At 43.9% G+C, this 22,677-nt stretch overlaps 1 protein-coding gene across 11 annotated transcripts; it reads right to left on the bottom strand.

Annotated features, from left to right (window-relative positions):
- Positions 1-77: 77 nt before the first annotated feature.
- Positions 78-21,162, bottom strand: ZNF528 (zinc finger protein 528). 11 transcript variants are annotated; one of them, XM_054461969.2, is made up of 7 exons: positions 20,826-21,162; positions 20,111-20,269; positions 16,887-16,954; positions 16,612-16,693; positions 12,619-12,744; positions 12,009-12,137; positions 78-3,348 (listed from the first exon to the last, which is right to left on the bottom strand). In XM_054461969.2, exons 4-7 carry the CDS (start codon positions 16,667-16,669, stop codon positions 1,733-1,735), a joined length of 1,929 nt encoding a protein of 642 aa, XP_054317944.1. In that variant the 5' UTR covers positions 16,670-16,693; positions 16,887-16,954; positions 20,111-20,269; positions 20,826-21,162; the 3' UTR covers positions 78-1,732. The 11 variants fall into 11 exon arrangements, with proteins under 11 accessions (XP_054317944.1, XP_063514396.1, XP_054317941.1 ...); XM_063658326.1 differs by having other exon boundaries at positions 20,830-20,881; XM_054461966.2 differs by having other exon boundaries at positions 20,111-20,363; positions 20,826-20,874.
- Positions 21,163-22,677: the final 1,515 nt, after the last annotated feature.

Here is a 22,677-nt window from a genome sequence, read left to right as displayed (position 1 = left end):
ATTACTGTGTGCTACAGAGTATCCATCCTCCTGAGGTAGGATGAAATTATGATGGTAGAAAAGACATGATTCATTCATACTTAGGAAAAATGAGACTTTATTACTACAAACATGAGCGCTACATATATTCTAAATCAAACGGTTGCAACTTATAATGCCAAGAATTAAATGTGAATCCTACTTAAGAATATGCTGATCTGGCAAGGCGCAGTGGCTCACACCTGTAATCCTAGCACTTTCAGGCTGAGGCAGGTGGATCACCTGAGGTCAGTAGTTCTAGACCAGTGTGGCCAACATGGTGAAACCCCATCTCTACTAAAAATACAAAAATTAGCTGGGTATGGTCATACGCGCCTGTAATCCCAGCTACTTGGGAGGCTGAGGCAGGAGAATTGCTTGAACCCAGGAGGCAGAGGTTGCAGTGAGCCAAGATCGTGCCACCACACTACAGCCTGGGTGACAAGGGTGAAACTCTGTCTCATCTAAAAAAAGAATATGCTGATCTGGTCATTTTGATTAAACTCTCAACTGTGATATAACTGTTCTCTATTCCATTTCAAAAATGAGGTTGGACATGGTGGTTCATGCCTGTAATCCCAGCACTTTGGGAGGCTGAGGCGAACATATCACTTGAGGTCAGGAGTTGGAGACCTGCCTGGCCAACATGGTAAATACTGTCTCTATTAAAAATACAAAAATTAACTGGGTGTGGTGGTGCACGTCTGTGGTCTCAGCTACTTAGGAGGCTAAGGCAGAAGGACTGCTTGAACCCAGGAGGCGGAGGGTGCAGTGAGCCAAGAACACACCACTACACTCCAGCCTGGGCAACAGAGTGAGACTCTATCTCAAAAAAAAGTCTGTTTCTCATCAGTCTTTGCTAAACAGCAGCTACTGCTATTCAATGGAGAAGGTGGCTACCTTGCATTATTTCTACCATATAATCAGACACTAGCAACCTATTACTCTCTTCCCACTAATAACCTATGCCTTAAGATTGCAGCATACTCTATTTCACAGTCAGTTGGTGGACAATGAAGCACTGTGCATTTACGTCAGGACAAAGTGTGCTGACTGCAACAGTATGATGACAGTCATCAGTTTTATGTTACTCTGCCCACCTCCATGCTCTCTAAATCAGACAATATTTAATCTCAAAAGGCAATGTCCTCCATCAGGAAATTAGATAGAAATAATCCTCAGCTAATGAAGTCTGCCCTGTCATCCTACTGATTCTTTCCCAGGGACCACAGTGAATGGCCTGTATGGAAGGCACATGAAGAGATTTCAAAGTCATAAAAAGTAAAGTAGCCTTTTCTATAAGCCCCAAATAATTGAATGCTTTATAGCCTGAATAAAACTGGTCATTTACAAGCCGTTGCGCCTTTGATATACATCAGGTCATGAGATTCAACATATTTTGACTTAGCATTATTCTGCAGCATGCAATATCACAGATTAGTATCAGAGAACCAGAGACTGAGTTACTTCTTGTGTAAATCCTATCGTGTTCTATAGTAATGGTCCTTGAATAATAGCCCAAGTACACACAATTCATCTGTGTGCTTTCATCCTCCACAGTGATGTGGTGATGTCTAGTGATTTGGCAAGCTTTGATAAAGCCTGTGTCACATACATTTCATTTATATGATTTCCACATAGTATGGACTCACTGATGTTGATTAATGCTAGAACTCATGATGATGGTTTTACCATACACAGTTTGTAGGGACTCTCATGAATGAATTCTCTGATGCTGTGCAAGGTCAGAATTGTGACTGAAGACCTTACTGCACAGGGTGCATTTGTAAGGTTTCTCTCCAATGTGAATTCTATGGTGATTGGTGAGGGAAGACTTGTGAGTGAAGATCTTGCCACATTCTTTACATTCATGAGATTTCTTTTCAGTATGGATTGCAAGATGGGCAGTAAGGCCTGAACACCCTCGAAATGCTTTGCCACATTTATTACATCTGTAAGGCCTCTCTCCAGTATGAATTATTTGATGTCTTGTAAGGTATGATGCTTGATTAAAGACCTTGCCACATTCATTACATTTGTAAGGCTTTTCTCCTGTATGAATTTTCTGATGGCATACAAGGTTTGAACTACGACTGAAGACCTTGCCACATTTGTTACATTTGTAAGGCTTCTCTCCAGTATGAATTCTATGATGACTGGTTAGAGAAGACTTGTACCTGAAGACTTTGCCACATTCTTTACATTCATAAGGTTTCTCTCCACTATGGATTAGAAAATGGGCAGTGAGGTCTGAAAACTCTCTAAATGCTGTGCCACATTTATTACATTTGTAAGGCTTCTCATCAGTATGAGTTTTTCGATGTCGTATAAGGTCTGATTTCTGACTAAAGATCTTGTCACACTGACTGCATCCATAAGGTCTCTCTCTAGTATGAATTCTCTGATGAGAGGTCAGGAAACACTTGCGCCCAAAGACTTTGTCACATTCTTTACATTTGTAAGGTTTCCTTCCAGTGTGAATTAACTGATGGGTTATGAGGCTGGAACGCTCTGAAAATGCTTTGCCACATTCTTCACATTTGTAAGGTTTCTCACCAGTATGAACTGTTTGATGTTCTGCTAGATATGAATGGCGACTGAAGACCTTGCCACATTTATTACAACTGTAAGGTTTCTCTCCAGTATGAATTTTTTGATGTCGTACAAGGTGTGCAATTTGATTGAAGACCTTGTCACATTCATGACATTTGTAAGGCTTCTCTCCAGTATGAATTCTTTGATGTTGTGCAAGCTTTGAACTGCTTCGAAAGACCTTGTCACATTCATGACATTTGTAAGGCTTCTCTCCAGTATGAATTCTTTGATGTTGTGAAAGGTTTGAATTGCTACTAAAGAGCTTGCCACATTCATGACATTTGTAAGGCTTCTCTCCAGTATGCATTCTTCGATGTATCACAACCTTTGAACTGCAACTAAAGACCTTGCCACATTCACTGCATTTGTAAGGATTATCTGCATTATGGATTACTTGGTTAGTAAGGCTTGCAGATACTCTAAAGACTTGGCCATGCTCATTACATTTATAAGCTTTTTCCCTAATGTGTGCTTTCTGTTCTTGTGGAAGTAATGGAGCATGATCAAAATTATTTCTATATTTATTTAAAAGATGGGATTTGACACTGGAAGAAATTTTTTCAAGCGGTGAAACAGAGGAATTGTCACTGATGGGTTTTTCAAAATGCTTACACCCAGAAATTTTCCTTTCAGCTTGAAATAGCTGTAGGTCACTCAGATGTAACTGAAAAGTGAATCCAAGTTGATTTTTACAAGGCTTGTTTCCTGCATTACTTCCCAATTTAGAGCTCCTCTCTAAAACAGAAAAGAAAAGAGTGGAACTTCAACCCATGATAATGGCATTTTTTAGTGTCTGACAGAGGGTCTAGATTCTGCCTCACCTGACTCAGACATTGCTAGGAGTATCAGCGTATTGTGTATATCATGCTGGCAGTGCAGAAAACACAAGGAACTGAGGTGATGCATTGGAGCAGTGGGGAATCTGCAGGAGCCAAGAGAATTATGGGTAAATCTGAAAGAGATTATGAGCAGAGAAATACAACAGAAACTGAAAGCTTCTGGGAAGAAGCAGGGATGAGCCTCTTAGGGAAAATCAGAAATCCAAGAAGAGCTGTATAGACATTAATAATGGTACTTCCACAAGCCAGAAGAAACACATCCCCAGAAAAGGACTGTGTTCCCACATGTAGGAAGCTGAAGGCCCAAGAGATGTGACCAACTCATCATTCCACTGGAGGCTATATGATCAAACAACAAACTATTTATCATGAATGTAGGATGTGGGCAAACTCACGACTGTGCCTGCCACCAGAAGGTTTGCTGAAGGTAATCACTCCCTGGTGCCGTGCTCATTGAAATTATCTACTGGGACATCTAGAGTCTATTGTTCTAAGAATGCAGTCTTGCAAACCTGCTGTAAATCAAGCTGCTGAACAATAACCACCCCCCTCCCCCATGCCACCAGCTCCTTTACCCAATAAAATACAAAGGGCTCTAAAGCTCAGGGCCCTTGTTCACTAGGAGGAGCCCCCTGACCCTTTCTTCCAAATATACACCTTTTTTATTCCAATGTTCGCCCCCTTTGTTCAGTCCCCCAAGGTCTGTGCAGGTGGCAACTGGTGACCCAAAACAGGGACTCCAAGGATGTTGGACAAGTGGCCTCCAAAAACAGGACTTTGAGGACGTGAACAAAGAAGGTTCTGCTGGAGTAGAGGAACTGAAATTCACAAGGTGAATGGGGAACCCTGGATGAGTCGCCCAGCAGCAGATACAAGGTCAGTGCCCTAAAGAGGTACTGGAAGCCATATAAGATCAGTGCTCTGAAGTACTGGGAACGGGAAGTTTTCTGAATCAGGGTAACATGGGGCAGAATTTGTCTGTTGAAGACAAACACTATGTGCAGTTGTTTAAAGTTCTATTGAGACAGTCTGGAACTCAGGTTAATTCACAGACATTAAGCTTCTGCAGGAGATTATTATGCATAGCCCATGGTTTCCACAGGCAGGCACTCTTGATGTGGAAAATTGGGACACAGCAGGAAAAGGATTAAAAAAGACTCATCAGGTCAGGTGCGGTGGCTCACGCTTGCAATCCCAGCTCTTTGGGAGGGCGAGGCAGGCGGATCACAAGGTCAGGAGTTCAAGACCAACCTGACGAAAATGGAGAAACCCCGTCCCTACTAAAAATAAAAATTAGCTGGGCATGGTGGTGCATGCCTGTAACCCCAGCTACTTGGGAGGCTGAGACAGGAGAATCGTTTGAACCCAGAAGGCGGAGGTTGCGGTGAGCTGAGGTCGAGCCATTGCACTCCAGCCTGGGCAACAAGAGCGAAACTCCGTCTCAAAAAAAAAAAAAAAAAAAAAAGGGCTCATCAAAAAGGTCTTAAAGTTGATTCTTCTGTTTTCACGTGGAGTCTAGTTCATACTGTTCTGCCATTATCTCATTATTCCATTATTCTGCTGGGCAGCAGGCTGAAAGAATCCATTGTCCCACCCACAAATCCCATTGAAAACAAAAAACAGGAGAGGGAGGATAAAAATTGTTTTTTACTGCCCCCTCCAGTTGCAGCAACATCTGTACCACCTCTTTCAGTAGCAGAAATAGAGACCCCAGTATGAAGAATGTTACCCTCTGCTGCCATAGCTGGAGAGCCCTTAGGACCTTCTGCTTGTCCTATTTCCATAAGGCCTGATAGAGACCCCAGTACGAAGAATGTTACCCTCTGCTGCCATAGCTGGAGAGCCCTTAGGACCTTCTGCTTGTCCTATTTCCATAAGGCCTGATCCAAACAATCCACACCAGTCTATTCATGAAAATACCCCACTAGAGTTTAGTTGTTGAAGGAATTAAAAATGAGTGTAGTTAACAATGGAGTGCAGAGCCCGTTCACTTTAAGATTGCTAAAATCTGTATTCGGTGCTACGTGCCTTCTACTCTTTGATGTAAAACTTTTGGCACAAACTTGTCTGCTAGTGCATATCTGACATGGAATTTAAATTGGCAAGAACTGTGTGCAGACCAGGCTAGACAGAATCATGCCTTGCCAAAGAGACGCTACAGAGGATATGACTGGGTAATGACCCTTACTCAGACCTGGAACATCAAATGGCACTCCCACCTGCTGCTTATCAGCAGCATTCACAGGCTGCTAATTGCGCCTGGGCCACAATTCCAGAAGAGGGAGTCCCAGTACAATCCTTTTTGCATATCATGCAAGGGTTGTAGAAGCCCTATGCACAATTTCTTGCAAGATTAAAAGAGGCAGTGAAGCGTCAGATTCCTCATGCCACTGCCACAGAAATGCTAACCTTAACTTTAGTTTTTGAGAACACAAACATGGATTGTAAATGTGCACTGGCACCTGTAAGGTGTACAAAAGACTTGGGAAATTTTCTCAGAGCTTGTTAGGATGTAGGAACTGCATTTTCTTCCATGTTAGCTGAAGTATGGCTAATTTAGTAGTTGACAAATTTAAAAGGAGCCAAGGGTCAAACCCTAAAGTGGGAAAATGTTGTACTTGTGGAAAAACCAGACATTTTAAAAAGGAATGCCACCAGATCTCAGGACAGAAAGGACCTCACAATGCAGTGCCCCCACCCCCAGCAGAAAAATGCCAGCACTCTGTCCTCGCTGTAACAAAGGAAATCACTGGGCTCATCAGTGCCACTCAAGACTTCATCAGAATGGCACCCCTCCTGCTGGGAAACGAGAAGGTGGCCTGGACCCAGGCCCCTCAAACAATGAGGGGATTCTCAGTTCAGACCACAAGCCCATTTCAGGGATGGGTCCCAAGAGAAACATTGATTCCCTCACCCCAGGAACACCAGGAAGTGCAGGATTAGATCTCCCAGTCAGAGAAATAACAGTAGTTGGTGGAGGCAAACCTATCAAAATTCCCACTGGCATTTGGGGACCTTTACCAAGAGGATACATGGGACTAATTTTAGGCAAAGGCTGCCTTAACTTGCAAGGCATCACCGTAGTCCCAGGAGTGACTGACTCCGATTATGAAGGAGAAATTCAAGTAGTTTTAATGTCACAAGATCTTTGGGTTTTTGAACCAGGAGAATATACTGCTCAGCTATTGCTTATTCCCTGCAAATTACACTCATCTTCACAAAAGGAGAAATGAGGAAATAAAGGGTTTGGGAGCACAACTACATGGGAAACCTATCTTTCCCAACCCATAGCACCTAATAGACCTACCTGTGTAGTACTAATTAAAGGAAAGAAATTTTATGGGCAAATGGACACAGGAACTGATGTGTCAGTAATATCCAGTAAAGACTGGCCCCCAGCATCGACTCTCAGACTAACCTCCACATCCCTAGTGGGAGTAGGAGCAGCTAAAAGTGTTCAACAGAGTACTGAGATTTTACCTTGTCTTGGTCCGGATGGTCAGTCATGTACTTTCCAGTCTTATGTTGCAAATACAGCCATCAATTTATGGGGTTGAGACTTACAGCATGGGATATGAGACTTACAAATGAAAACTCTGGTAACCCAGGATTTAAAATGTGAAGGACATGGGATATGACAGTAGAAAAGGTTTAGGAAAATTCCTACAAGGAAACCCTAATCCATTATCAATAACTGGAAAAACAGTAAAGGGCTAGGACGTCAGGATTTCTGATGGGGGTCATTGATATTTCTCCTCCGCCCAATGCCTTACCATTAGAATGGCTCAGTGACAAACCTGTGTGGGTGGATCAATGGCCCCTAACACAGGAGAAGCTAGATCAATGTCATCTGTGGTAAAACAACAATTGAATGCAGGACATATAGAGAAGTCAGCCTCTGGAATTCACCGGTATTTGTTATTCCAAAAAAGTCTGGAAGATGGTGACTGCTGCACGATTTCAGAGCGATTAATGCACAAATTAAACCAATAGGTGCATTATAGCAGGGTTTACCTTCCCCGACAGCCATTCCAAGAGACTGGCCTCTTGTAGTAATAGATTCTAAGGATTGTTTCTTTACTATACCATTACACGAGAAGGATAAGTCTCAATTTGCCTTCTCTGTGCCTTCTATTAATCATAGAGAACCTGTTTCTTGCTATCGATGGAAAGTTTTACTTGAAGGCATGCTTAACAGTTCTACATTATGTCACCATTTTGTAGGAAGAGCATTAAAGGAGCCTCAAAATATGTTTCCCACTGCGTATATCATTCATTTTACGGATGATATTCTCTTGGCCACTCCTACAGATCAAATTTTACATCCATTATTCAGAGATGTAAAGCAAGATCATGTTAAATGGAATCCCAAAATTGCTCCAGAGAAAGTGCAAATAACTTCCCCATACCATTACGTAGGAAATATTGTTATGGAGAGGAGTGTACGGTCTCAGAAAGCAGTCCTCGGTAAAGACACATTATAGACTTTAAATGATTTTCAACAAATACTAGGAGATATTAATTGGCTATCCCCGATGCTAGGTATTGCCACCTATCAACTTACACATCTTTACCAAACCCTGCAAGGAGACTCTTCCTTAAATTCCCCATGGCCACTAAGAGGCTGAAGAGGAATTATGGCTTGTATAGCAAATGCTTCAGCAGAGACATGCCTCCCGGCTACAGCCACAAAAACCTTTGTTTTTGTTTATTCTCTCTACCCCCTATCTCCAACAGAACTTTTAGGTAGGCCAATGCTTAGACAAATCTGTAACAGTAATACATAAACACAAAGGGGAGATGTAGGGAGCCCGTGGCCCGAGAGACTTGACAAACTCAGCATTCCACTGGAGGCTATACGACCAAACAGCCAACTATTTATCATGAATGCAGGATGTGGGCAAACTCATGACTGCGCCTGCCACCAGAAGGTTTGCTGAAGGCAATCATTCCCTGGCGCTGTGCTCATTGAGATTATCTACTGGGACATCTAGAGCCTATTGTTCAAAGAATGCAGTCTTGCAAGCCTGCTGTAAATCAAGCCGCTGACCGACAACCACCCCCCACCTCCTCCCTCTATCCTTTACCCAATAAAATGTGAAGGGCTCTAAAGCTCAGGGCCCTTGTTCACTAGAAGCAAGGAGCCTCCTGACCCCTTCTTCCAAATATACTCTATTGTCTTTGTCTTTTATTCCCACGTTCGCTCCCTTTGTTCAGTCCCCCAAGGTCCATGCAGGTGGCACCCACACCCTTTACAATAGGTTGATTTGTAAAGCTCTCATCCTGTACAGTTCTTACATAAAAGAACTGCAACAGCCAGTGCAGTGGCTCATGCCTGTAATCCCAGCACTTTGGGAAACCAAGGGGGGGGATGGATAACTTGAGGTCAATAGTTAGAGAACTGGCTGGGCATGGTGGCTCATGCCTATAATCCCAGCATTTTGGGAGGCCAAGGTAAGCGGATCACCTGAGGTCAGGAGTTGGAGACCAGCCTGACCAACACGGTGAAACCCCGTCCCTACTAAAAATACAAAAATTAGCCGGGTGTGATGGTGTGTGCCTAGTCCCAGCTACTCAGGAGGCTAAGACAAGAGAACTGCTTGAATCTGGGAGGTGGAGGTTGAAGTGAGCCAAGATCATGCCACTGCACTCCAGCCCCTGGGTAACAGAGAAAGACTCCATCTCAAAAAAAAAAAAAAAAAAAAAAAACTGGAAGAAGTGGTTGTTTTAGCAAACCTAAAACAAAAATTACAAGGCCTACATAAGGACATTGAAATAAACAAACAAACAAAAAAACAAACAAATCTCCACAAACCCAACCTAGAAAAAGGCAGCCCTCTGATTACTTGACAAATTTTGAAAGCAACTGTCTTAAGATGCTTAACCAGCTAAAACATAAATGAGATAGACAACTAAATGAAATCAGGAAAACGATGCATGAAAAGGAGTATCATGGTGGGTGCCTGTAATCCCAGCTACCTGGGAGGCTGATGCAGGAGAATCGCTTAAACCCGGGAGGCAGAGGCTGCAGTGAGCCAATATCGTGCCACTGCACTCCAGCCTGGGCAACAAGAGTGAAACTCCATCTCAAAAAAAAAAAAAGACTTGACCATTCTAACTAAAATTAACCCAAATACATTCACACAGAGACATACTATAAAGAAATTATCAAGAGTCAAAAAAAGACAAAGACAAAATCTTGACAGTAGCAACAAAAAAGAGACTCGTCAGACAATACTAAACTCTGTAAGATTATATATATTTTCCAGCAGACATCTTCAGGCTAGAAAGCAGTGAGGTGATATATTGAAACTGCTTAAAGAAAAATAGGCAAAACAGCAATGAAGAAAACTACACTTAGCAAAACTCACCTGCAAAAATAAAGGTGAATTTTAGACTTTCCTAAAGAAGAGCTGAGGAAGTTAATTAGTATTCTAGACCTGTCCAAGAAGAAATGCTAAAACGAGCATTCAAGATGAAATGAAAGCACTCTAGACGGTATCTTTAACCCATATGAAAATATAAAGGTCATCATAGACAGGGCGCAGTGGCTCATGCCTGTAATCCCAACAATTTGGGAGGCTGAGGTGGGTGGATCACCTGAGGTCAAGAGTTCGAGACCAGCCTAGCCAACATGGTGAAACCCACTTCTCCTAAAAATACAAAAACTAGCTGGGCGTGGTGTCTGCAATCCCAGCTACTCGGGAGGCTGAGGCAGGAGAATCGCTTGAACCCAGGAGGCAGAGGTTGCAGTAAGCCAAGATCCTGCCATTGCACTCCAGCCTGGGCAACAGAGCAAAACTCCATCCCCCAAAAATAAAAATAAAAAGCTCATCATAAAAGGTCAACAAATGATCAAATACAGAAACATATATTATTGCACTTTTCATTTGTAACTTGACTTTTCTTTCCTACAATTTAAAAGACACGATCAGGCCAGGTACAGTGCCACGCCTGTAATCCCAGCACTTTGGGAGGCCGAGGCAGGTGGATCACTTGAGGTCAGGAGTCGGAGAGCAGCCTGGCAAATATGGCAAAAACCTGTTTCTACTAAAAATACAAAAATTAGCCAGGGGTGGGGATGGGCGCCTGTAATCCCAGCTACTCAGGAGGCTGAGGCAGGAGAATCACTTGGACCAGAGAGGCAGAGGCTGTAGTGAGCCGAGATCAGCCTGGGAGATAGAAGGAGACTCCATCTCAGAAAAAAAAAAAAGACACTCTCATTTAAAAAGCATTATAAACATATGTTAATGGGAACATAAAATATATAGGATTAATTTCTGCCAGTAATAACAGAAAGTGAGAGCAGAGTTGTTAAGCAGAGCTTTGTGTATCTAATCAAAGATAAGCTGTTAACATTTAAAATAGAATGTTTTGGGCCAGGTGAAGTGGCTCACACCTGTAATCCCAAGCAATTTGGAAGGCTAAGGGAGGGCTAATCACATGAGGCCAGGAGTTCGAGACCAACCTGCCCAACATGGAAAAATCCCATCTCTACTAAAAGTACAAAAATTAGCCGGGTGTGGTGGTGCATGTCTGTAGTCCCAGCTACTCCAGAGGCAGAGGCATGTAACGTTGAAATTAACAAAGGAAAAAAAAAAGCACTTTTATTTTTTTTTTGAGACAGGGTCTCACTCTGTCACCCAAGCTAGGGCACAGTGGCGCAATCTCGGCTCACTGCAACCTCCACCTCCTAGGTTCAAGCGATTCTCCTGCCTCAGCCTCCTGAGTCGCTGGGATTACAGGCACCTGCCACTACACCCAGTTGATTTTTGTATTTTTAGTAGAGGCAGGGTTTCATCATGTTGGCCAGGTTGGTCTCTAACTCCTGGCCTCAAGTGATCTGCCTGCCTCAGCCTCTCAAAGTGCTGGGATTACAGGGATGAGCCACCATGCCCAGCCAAAAGAATAAAAACTTAAAGATCCACAAATATGTGCCAATTAAACAACACACCTTACTGGTTACTGTGGCTCATGCCTATAATCCCAACACTTTGGGAAGCTGAGGCAGGCAGACTACTTGAGCCCAGGAGTTCAACACTAGCCTGTGTAATATGGGGAAACCCCATCTCCACAAAAAATACAAAAAATTAGCCAGGCATGGTGGTGTACACCTGCAGTCCCAGCTATTCAGGAGGCTGAGGTGGGAGAATCACTGGAGCCCAGGAAGTCGAGGATGCAGCAAGCCATAATCGTGCCACTGCATTCTGGCCTGGGTGACCCAAGAGAGATCCCATCTCCAAAAAATAAATAGGAAAATAAAGAAAAATGTCTGTTCAGAACTCACAAGATTTCAACTTTTGTTTTCCCACAGAATTCTCCCATTTGCAGAGTTTCCCAAACACTATGTAACAGTGTGGCTTTGCAGGGTACAGTGGCTCACGGCTGTAATCCCAACACTTTGGAAGAGCGAGCCAGGGAGATCCCTTAAAGACAGGAATTCAAGGCTGCAGTGAGCTATGATTTCCATCGCACTCTAGCCTGGATGACAGAGTGAGACCCTGTCTCAAAAAACAAAAATTATGGGGCCTCCGCTCTGCCCATCCGAGCTCTCACCTGTGTTCACCCCTTTGATGCACTCCCTGCCATCTGGATTGTTTGCTATTTTCTCTTCACTCTGCAGAGTCCAGGGATCTTTGTTTTGCTCTAACATGGAGTTAACACTCAGGTCAGGAAGACAGATTCCTATTTATAAAAGAAAGAATAAATGTGTGCTGTGGCATCTCCCAAGTCCAAGTCCTGTATTTACGGAGGAAAGAGGATATTACAGTTAAATCATAAATAGTATTTCACAAATTCATCTACTGACTGCCTCTTTCTGAATGCTTAGGGAACATTGTAACATGCAGACATAGAGCCCCCTTCCAAGAACTATAGAATCAAAAGCACAGGGGTAGAAAACAGGGAACTGGATATTTTTAAAGTTTGTCATAAGGTTTCATGCATACTTCAGCCCTGGTGCCACCAATCATGAATTGTGAAGGGAGGAGAACACCTGAAGAAAGGGGACATTTCAAGTCCAGAAAGTGTAATAAAGTTTTTCAATTCTGAGTCAACAAGGTTTCAATCTCAGTCAAGCAATGCAGGAGCTCCTCAGAGGCACATAAGACACAATTCAGAGATCCACCAGGGCAGATCCCGGCTTCTGAAGGGACATTATCCTTACCCAGGGAGACCAGGTTCCTATAATTCTCCAACATCACATCCCTGTATAAAGTCCTCTGCGCAGGGTCCAGGCATTTCCACTCTTCCTGAGAGAACTCTATGGCCACATCCCTGAATTTCAAGGGTCCTTAAAAGAAAATCCACATTTCAGTAACAGGGTATGCAGACAGTACTCATCATCACACAGAATGGGAAGACAGTCATTAAGGATTGACTCCACTGATGTGAGCACTGTGAAAAATCCATATTAAGGTATTCTTGAGCCAGTTATGTCTCTGTAATTGTTGTTTTATTATATTTCTCCATAAGAAGACATTCTTTAAATCAGTGTAGATGTCTCATTTTTGGACAATACAAAAAAAATTAATCCAGGGTTATCTCTCTCTATAGAAGTGTTAGGTATTTTTACACATCAAGTGATATCCAGTATCTACCTGAGATTCAATTCAAGTGGTGTCTTCAGAGATGACAATGTCTACAGTGTTTTTTTCTTTTTTTTGAGACAGGGTTTCACTCTGTCACCCAGACTGGAGTACAGTGGCACAATCTTGACTCACTGCAACCTCTGCCTCTCAAACTCAAGTCATCCTCCAACCTCAGCCTCTGGAGTAGCTGGGGCTACAGGCTCATGACACCATGCCTGGCTAATTTTTGTATTTTTTGTAAATATGGTGTCTCACCATGTTGCTCAGGCTGGTCTTGAGCTCCTGAGCTCAAGCCATCCTCCCACCTTGGCCTCCCAAAGTCCTGGGATTACAGGTGTGAGCCGCCGCACCCAACCTCCTGTACTTGTGGGTTTTGTTTTTTTTTCTTTTGAGACGGCGTTTCGCTCTTTTTGCCCAGGCTGGAGTGCAAAGGTGTGATATTGGCTCACTGCAACCTCCGCCTCCCAGGTTCAAGCAATTCTCATGCCTCAGCCTCCCAACTAGCTGGGATTACAGGTGCCTGCCACCACGACCGGCTAATTTTTTGTATTTTTAGTAGAGATGGGGTTTCACCATGTTGGCCAGGATGGTCTCGATCTCTTTATCTCCTGATCCACCTGCCTTGGCCTCCCAAAGCACTGGGATTACAGGCGTGAGCCACCGTGCCCGGCCCCAACCTACTGTAGTTTTTAAGAATGGTCAAAATCTTGGCCAGGTGTGGTGGCTCATGCCTGTAATCCCAGCAATTTGGGAGGCTGAGGCAGATGGATCACCTGATGTCAGGAGTTCGAGACCAGCCTGGCCAACATGGAAAAACCCTGTCTCTACTAAAAATAGAAAAAAATTAGCCAGGTGTGGTGGTAAGCGCCTGTAATCCCAGCTACTCAGGAGGCTGAGACAGGAGAATCTCTTGAACCCGGGAGGTGGAGTCTGCAGTGAGCTGAGATCATGCCACTGCACTCCAGCCTAGGCAACGGACAAGAGTGACACTCTGACTCAAAAAAACAAATAAAATAAAAAATGGTCAAAATCTGAAAACTGTGATGATAACAATAGCAATGGCTGAATGGAACACTTCCCATGTGATAGGCACTATTCTAAATGCTTTACATGAACTAACTGGAGGATCACAAGGCAGGCGATCACAAGGTCAAGAGATTGAGAGCATCCTGGCCAACATGGTGAAACCCCATCACTAGTAAAAATACAGAAATTAGCTGGGTGTGGTGGCACATGCCTGTAATCCCAGCTACTTGGGAGGCTGAGGCAGGAGAATCGCATGAACCCGGGCGGCGGAGGTTGCAGCGAGCCAAGATCTCGCCACTGCACTCCAGAATGGGTGAGAGAGCTAGACTTCACCTAAACAAACAAACAAAAGAAGAAAGAATAATCTGTTCCTATCTTACTGAAGACAACTCTTTCACATATATTCTAGGAAACTAGCCCCAGGTGTCAGGACTAAAAATGTCAGGGTAAGCACGGGATCCCAGGTGTCTGGACATTAGAATCAAACCTAAAGGATCAAACAGTTAAGTAACAGATCAGCATCAAAAGAAAATTGACAATTACCTAATTCAGTAAACTTAAAACACGTTCAAGGATTAAAAACATGAAACTGCCTAAAAGGTCATTATATCTGCATATATATAATATACTATATATCCCCATAATACATTATTATTCTTATAGCTATCAGCTCATTAGCATGATAGTATAGAAACTTTGAACCTGGTAAATATTTAAGATGTAATTTCAACTGACTAAAAAATATAAAATTTATATAGATGACATGCCATTCATAAAAACCACTGTTGTGCACTCATCCACACACGTACACACTTACACACTCATATACACTAGTACACACACACACTTATACACATCAGTTGAAATAAGAGAAGTTGTCTCTCACTGACTTTTTTTTTTTTTTTGAGATGGAGTCTCGCTCTGTTGCCCAGGCTGGAGTGCAGTAGCACAATCTCGGCTCACCACAATCTCCTCCTCTCAGGTTGAAGCGATTCACCTACCTCAGACGCCTAAGTAGCTGGGACTACAGGTGCATGCCACCACACCTGGCTAATTTTTCTACTTTTAGTAGAGATGGGGTTTCACTATGTTGGTCATGCTGGTTTCAAACTCCTGACCCTCTGATCTGCCTGCCTTGGCCTCCCAAAGTGCTGGGATTACAGGGGTAAGCCACTGCACCCAGTCCCAATGACCTATTTTTTACATATTTTTCATCATTAGTTTGGTTCGCAATTTTTAGACCCAGGATCTCAATACATTGTCCAAATTGGATGGCAGTGGCTATTCATAGTGCACCATAACCTTGAACTCCTAGCGTCAAAGGATCCTTCCTCTCAACCTCCCAAGTGGGAAACTAAAGGCATGCACCACTGTGCCTACCTGTAAGTACTATTTTTCCTAATGTGTATTTCAGCATGTTTGCAACAATAAAAATGTATAAATTGTATCAACTTATTTTATAAACATATGGTAAGTGCTTAAAAATGGGAGACCATGTAAAACCACAGAAACCTGAACTCCAATCTCTACTAAATATCCATATTCAAAAATATACTATTTTAAAAATTTTAGACAGGCTCTCACTAGGTGTCCAGAATAGCCTCAAACTCCTGGGCTGAATGGATCCTCCCACCTCAGCCCCCCAAGAAGCTAGAATTATAGGCACACATCACTGCTTCTGGCCTATAAATAAAGCTTTGTCCATTAAAATATTGTTATTTAGATATTAACAAAATTTAATTAAGTTTACTAATTTATTCCATTAATAAAAAGGTGATATGTTACAGGAAATTGATTAATATATTAATTTAACATATTAAGGGCAAAGAAAATACCTCAGCACCCTATACCTTAAGAAATCACTGGATATGGCTGGGGGTGGGGGCTCACGCCCATAACCCCAGCACTTTGGGAGGCCGAGGTGGCCAGATCACTTGAGGCTGGCATTCAAGATCAACCTGGCCAACATGGCGAAACCCCACCTCTACTAGAAACACAAAAATTAGATTAGAGTGGTGGTGCAAACCTGTAATCTCAGCTACATGAGAAGCTGAGGTGGAAAAATCCTTTAAATCTGGAGGTGGAGGTTGCAATGAGCAGAGATCATGCCACTGCACTCCAGCCTGAGCAACAGTGTGAGATTCTGTCTCAAAAAAAAAAAGAAAAAAGAAAGAAAGGAACTTTGATGTGCAGCTTCTCTAATTCTAGTCCACAGAACACTGACAGTGCATCCAGATGTGATACCTGAACAATCCCTGCTGCCCAGCAGCACTGCCACCACAGGACCCACACCCCGTCTCCATCCATGTCTGCTGAGAGCCCTTCCCAGGACCATGGCCCTGTGTAGCCTCTTCTCAATTTCACGTCACTGGGTCACGGTGAACTGAAATCTCAAGCGGAAATGAAGGGACTGCAAGAAGCCATGGGTAAGTGCAAGCAAACGTGTCAGGCAGGATGCTTCAGAGTCAAAGATTAGCAACTCCAATGCCTGGCATTTCAGGAAGAAATGGAGACAGAACAATCCACTGAGAATATTATCTTACCTGAGTAAGGGCCATTCCTGACTCCTTTTCTTTCCTCTTCCGAGTTGCTTCCTTGCATAATATGTCTCTTTGGAAGTGAATCCTGAATGTCAAAAATATGCTGCTTAGGGCTTAGAATCAACATACCTCCTTCCTGTGCCATAGCCACACACAAAGGGAAGACCTCACCCTGAGGTAATCCTCAAACTTTGACTTTCTACATAGGTCTGATTTAGCCTAACAGAGCAAACAGATGTTAATAATTTTGGAAATTACCCATTATGTGGTTAAGGTACCTTGTCTGTTGAGTGGATTCCTTCTGAGATTTTTTCACTTTATTCTCCCTTTCTTAAAATTTGTGAATCTAAAAAAAAAGCAATTATTCATGTGGTAATAAACTGTGTGATTCCTAAAATCATACTTTGATCAAGCATTTATTTTAAAAATACAAAACGCTCTCAGAAAAGGAAAGGGGGCTGTGTAGTTGCAGTAGAGGGAGCGGGAAGAACAGAGGCAGGAGATGAGGTCAGAGAGGTCCTGGGGAAGCAGATCAGGCAGGGCTGAGCTCTTCAAATATTTTCTCCCACACATCAAAAGAAATTTTGAAACAGTCTATTTCCTCACTCATTTTAAGTAAACATGTCATTTATTTTTACCTTAGAAATTAAAACACAAATAGTATCTCATATATTTTAAGCACATTCTGACAGGTTTAGTTAATCCCCAGAAAGTACAAGGCGTCTGTCATCTGAGCTATGCAGGTCTGTAGGGAGAACATGTTTGGGGGAGTTCAGGAAGCCTATTTTGGACACGTGGAGGTGGAGATGCCTGTGGATGTCCCAGCAGAGATGTCGAGAACATGACTGGACACAGGATTGTGGAATTCAGAGGAGAGGGGTGGGTGGAGAGGGAAAATGGAGACATGGTGGTGGTGTATAAAACCATAGATGAGATCAAAAGGAAGAGCAGAGGGTGTCGGCAGACAGAACAGGTTTAAGGACTAAATTGGGTGACATTTCCATATTCAGAGAAGACACTTCGGGAGACACCAGCAGAGGAAACTGATAAGATATGGAAGTAATGAGAAAAATTTTAAACAGATTTTTAAAAACATGAGCAATGTCTTCAAAGCTGAGAAAAAAATAAGAGTGATCAGCTGTGAAACATGCTGCTGAGAGAAAAAGATGGATGAGGACAGAAAATCCAAAGTTGGATTTAAGTAGGGTACAGGGGCTCATGCCTCTAATCCCAGCATGCTGGGACTTCTTTGTAGGAGGATGGCTAGAAGTGAAGAGTTCAAGACCAGCCTGGGCAATGTAGTGAGACTTTGTCTCTAAAAAAAAAAAATTTTTTTTATTCAGCCAGGCAGAGGGACAGGCCCATAGTCCTATCTACTCCGGAGGCTGAGACGGGAGGATTGCTGGAGCCCAGGGGTTTGAGGTTATGGTGAACTATGACTGTGCCACTGCATGCCAGCTTGGGTGACAGAGCAAGACCTTGTCTCTAAAAATTAAATGAATGAATGAATAACTAACTAACTACATTAAGAAACAGAGAAGTCACTGGTGACTCAGATAAAAAAAGGAGCAACGGAATGGTTGGTGTCAAAACCTGATTGGATGGGGTCAAGCAAGAAATGAAGGAGTGACAAAGAGCCTAAACAAGATTTTGGTATATTGTGCTCTTACATGGAGCACAGAAAAGGCATACTTACTACAAGTAAAAATGTAGCTAATACTTTGTTTTTTCTTCTGAGGATGAAATAGTGGAAAAAATAAAGGCATTTGTGTGTGTGTGTGTGTGTGTGTGTGTGTGTGTGTGTGTTTTAATGGGCAACACCTCCATCTGGGTACACTGACCAAAATAATTCCCTTGAAGTAAAAACTGATGACACTGTGGAGGAGGGATGCTATGGCATCAGGAGAGTGTGAATGGGGCTGACCTGTGGCACACAGTCTCAGCGTCAGCAGCAGCCAGAAGCAGGGACAGACAATTCCCAGTCACTACTGAGTAAGAACACAGTCCTAGAGACAGGTGGGTGGTCCTGTTGGAAAATTCTTCCCCTTACTGTTTGAGACAGGAAAAAACCACACTGTTTTTACTACTCTCACACCCAAAAGAGAATACCTCACCTCTAGTGATCAAAATGTGTGTGTGGTTGTTGCTACACTGACCAGTTAAACTGAGTAAAATTACAGAACACCCAGGTGCTGTCTGACAAAGAATTGCTTGTTGGTGACAAGTAATTCCCATATTATTTTGGTGACCAGAGATGAGGCATTCTGTGTTGAGTGCTCTTTATTGTGTTCACTGCAAGCACAAAAAAACCTTAGATTTTCCTATCTTATACACTTGCTCACACCCTAGTCCATCCCAAGAAGAGAGTGAACCACACCTGAATGAGCCAAATCACTGCCCTCTGGCAGAATACAGATTACAAGTGGAAGCTAACCTCTGATGCCAGGAATTATAAAATGCACATGCCTTATAAATAGTGTTCCAATTCTCATCTTCATGTGTGTGGTTTTTTTTTTTTTTTTTTTTTGAGATGGAGTCTTGCTCTGTCACCTAACCTGAAGTGCAGTGACGCAATCTCGGCTCACTGCAACCTGTGCCTCCCAGGATTAAGTGATTCTCCTGCCTCAGCCTCCCGAGTAGCTGGGATTACAGGCGCAGGCCATCAGGCCCAGCTAATTTTTGTATTTTTACTAGAGATGGGGTTTCACATGTTGGCCAGGCTGGTCTCAACTCCTGACCTCAGGTGATCCGCCCACCTCAGCCTCCCAAAGTACTGGGATTACACGTGTGAGCCACTGCCCCTAGCCTCATGTGTTTTAAACAAATTTTATATTATAGAAAAATTAATATGTCACAATTCAATCATAATTTCCAATCAACTCACCACTCATCTGTAACCGGGGTCCCCCTTTTTCCTCACTACTGTTTCCCTCCCTCATTCTGTACATATCTCTCATTCTCATCTTTTTTCCCTAGCTCTTTTTTTCTCTTTATTTTCCCCAAGGATTCTGTTCATTTTGAGTCCCTCTCCTCTTCTCTTTGTCCCATTCTTCCCTCTATTCCTTCTCTCCCACCTGTTCTGATCCATTTTTACAACTTGTTTCACCTCCTCGTTGTCCCTAATCTCCATATATTTCTGCCTCTTTCGTCCCACATCTCAGCTCCCCTTGGGCTCTCCCTGTTAAATTCCATCTTCGATGTTACACACCCGTCCCCACTCTCTGGCACCCTTAGATCACAGGCCTCCCCCTGCTGTGGTTCTCCCTCTGTTCTCCTTGTGACCAAGCTGCCCCCTCTGGCTGTCCCAGCACGACGCTGCTCTGTCTGACCTGGCTCCAAATCCCTCCTCCTCTCCCCCACTCTCTGTCTGAGAAGCCTTCCCTATCTTGTTGAACTTCGTCTTTCTACAGACCCAGGTTTTTCTATATTTTTAGTTACTTTTCCCCCCCTGCTATTTTCTCGGCACCTTCTTTCACTGTGTCTCTGCACACCCCTCACTCACCTTCTACTTTGCCATCTGTTAATGGGTCTCTCATTCTTCATTTCTCTTTCAAAATTTCTCTATTTCCTCTGACTCGTTCCCATCTCTTTTTCTCCACACATTCACAGGGAGGGCATTGGAATAAGATGCCCACTTCCAGAAGAGCTCATTTTTGGTGGGCTGGAAGGTGACCCCAGAGAACACTCAATGTCAGGAGACTAAAGTCACTCCCCACACTCGGGGTCAGGAGAACCAGTGGCTGGGAAAGGGAGGCCTGGGAAACAGAGGGTCCAGATTAAGGAGGAAAAAGGCAGGAGTGGGTCAGGAGAGGGGTGGAGTCTGCACAAACCAGATCCGGGCAGAGGACGAGGCCTCTCGTACCCCGTTGGGGCGCTGAGCTCCAGGGACAAAGAAGGGCGAGGCTGGGGGAACGGAGAGTGAGGATTTTACGTGGTGCGGGGCGTGTGTAGGGGTTACTAAAGGATTTGAAGCAGGAAAACCCCACGATAGGAGGTGTCTACGTGGGTATATGACAAAAAGACCGGGCACAGGACCAGACTCCAAGCGATTTTAACACGCAGAAAGCGACTCCCAGACTCTTAAAGGACGTCTGAATTTACTCCGGGTGGAGGGAGCGGTGCCGGGATTTCAAGGTCTGCATACCCCTCAGATCCCGGGTACAGAAGCGCAGAAGAACTGGCCAGCCTAGACTTAATATAGACAAAGGGAAACTCACGCACTGCTGCGAAAACAGTTTCTCCCTGCGATCGGCTTCCGGGTCTACCGGAAACTGCGCTCTAGGCGTTCACCCACCGCGGTCCGCTTCCGGGTTTGCACGAAATTGCGCGGGCATCTTAAAAGCCGGACGGGCTGGGACCAGGGCTGGCCGGGACAAGGCCTGGGCGGGGCCTGCGCTTCAGTTCGCCTGACGCGCCGCGCTTGTTTTCAGGGTTTGGGAGGCAAGATCCGCTGAGCGGTCTGAAAACGGATCTTGCCTGCGCAGAGCAAAATCGGTTGTTGATTATATCCACGAAAATTCCTTCTACTAAAATGAATTTCAAGTCCCACCTACCCTGGAAGCAGAGAGAGAGAGAACAGAGAGAGTAAAGAGAAAGAGAAGAGAAAGAGAAGTTGAAAAAGAGAAAGAAAACTAAGAAAGAAAGAAAAAAAACAAAAATAAATGGACAAGAAAGAAAAGTAAGGAGGGAAGGGAAGGGAGGAAGGGAAGGGAAGCTTTAGGAATTGAATTAACACACTTTGGAATTGTCTGTGAAGGGGTTGCAAGCTCAAATGTGAAATGCAAAACCCTGCCAGGGTGGAATGTTCTATTTCATGCCAGTGCCCCATAAAGAGAAATATTTTCATTTATCTTCCCCATTCACTCTAGAGGGTGAAGGTCAACCCTGTGCTCAATTCCAGAGACTTTCCTAGGAACATCATGTTGGGCATGGAGGACTAAGGCCAGTGTGAAGATAAGTTACCAAATGTTTCTTAAAAAAAAAAAAAAGCCAATAACTGAAGAATAGTCATAAACGACTTAGTTTTGTTGTTGTTGTTGTTGTTGTTGTTTTGAGACAGAGTCTCCTTCTGTCGCCCAGGCGGGAGTACAGTGGCACGCACCGTACCTCCGCCTCCGGGGTTCAAGTGATCCTCTTGCCCCAGCCTCCAGAGTAGCCACCACGCCCGGTCCAACTTAGTTTTTTAATACTTTTTAAAATTTGAAGACAGGGTCTCTGCCACCCAGGCTGAAATACAGTGGCGCAATCACAGCTCACTGCAACCTTGACTTCCTGGGGTCCTGGGCACCTCCTGTCTCAGCCTCCCGAGTAGCTGTGAGTAAAGGCCTGTGCCTCTCCACTGTGCTAATTTTCTATTGTTTCTTGGTTTGTTTTTAATAGAGATGTAGTCTGGCTTTGTTGCCCAGGCCGGTCTCCAGCTTTTAGCCTCAAGCAGTCTTCCCATCTGCTCCTCCCAAAGTGCTGGGATTATAGGCATGAGTCACCTTGCATGGGAGATAAGGACCCCACATCAGGACCTCATGTTATTTTTGAAACACAAATACATAAGACCCACAAGCAGGCCTACTAGCTGCAGACAGTGGGGTCACCTGAAGAACTTTTCTTTGATCTGAGTACCAACTTCTCACCTACGTCACTGGGATCCTGGACTATGGCACTGCTCCAGGCAGGCTTGGTTATCCTGCTTGAGGCAGCAGTCCTCTTGAGCCTAGTGAAATGCAACTGGCTGTACCTCAGTGATGTTGCCCTGAGATTCTTCCAGTCAAGGTATTACTTCAATCTCCTGAGACCAGCCTCTACCTCCAGATCCAGGGAGGTCACTGCACCCATAAATGGACTAGCTTTATTAAAGGGGATATCTGGGCCAGGCATGGTGGCTCACGCCTGTAATCCCAACACTTTGGGAGGCCGAGGCGGGCAGATCACCTGAGGTCAGGAGTTAGAGACCAGCCTGACCAACATGGTGAAACCAAGTCTCTACTAAAAATACAAAAAAAAAAAAAAAAAAAGCCAAGCATGGTGGCACACGCCTGCAGTCCCAGCTACTCAAGAGGCTGAGACAAGAATTGC

This window comes from Pongo pygmaeus, chromosome 20, assembly GCF_028885625.2.
Source record: "Pongo pygmaeus isolate AG05252 chromosome 20, NHGRI_mPonPyg2-v2.0_pri, whole genome shotgun sequence".
Lineage (NCBI taxonomy): Eukaryota > Metazoa > Chordata > Mammalia > Primates > Hominidae > Pongo > Pongo pygmaeus.
The sequence above is the reverse complement of the archived record's forward strand: the minus strand, read 5'-3'. Positions and strand labels throughout refer to the sequence as shown.

Coding starts and splice junctions, on each gene's coding strand:
- ZNF528 (XM_054461969.2), bottom strand. CDS start 16,669: ATGCAAGGAAGCAACTCGGAAGAGGAAAGAAAAGGAGTCAGGAATGGC. Junction 12,138..12,618: donor TAGGAACCTGGTCTCCCTGG/GTAAGGATAATG, acceptor TTTTATAAATAG/GAATCTGTCTTCCTGACCTG. Junction 3,349..12,008: donor CATCAAAGGGGTGAACACAG/GTGAGAGCTCGG, acceptor TTTCTGTTTTAG/AGAGGAGCTCTAAATTGGGA.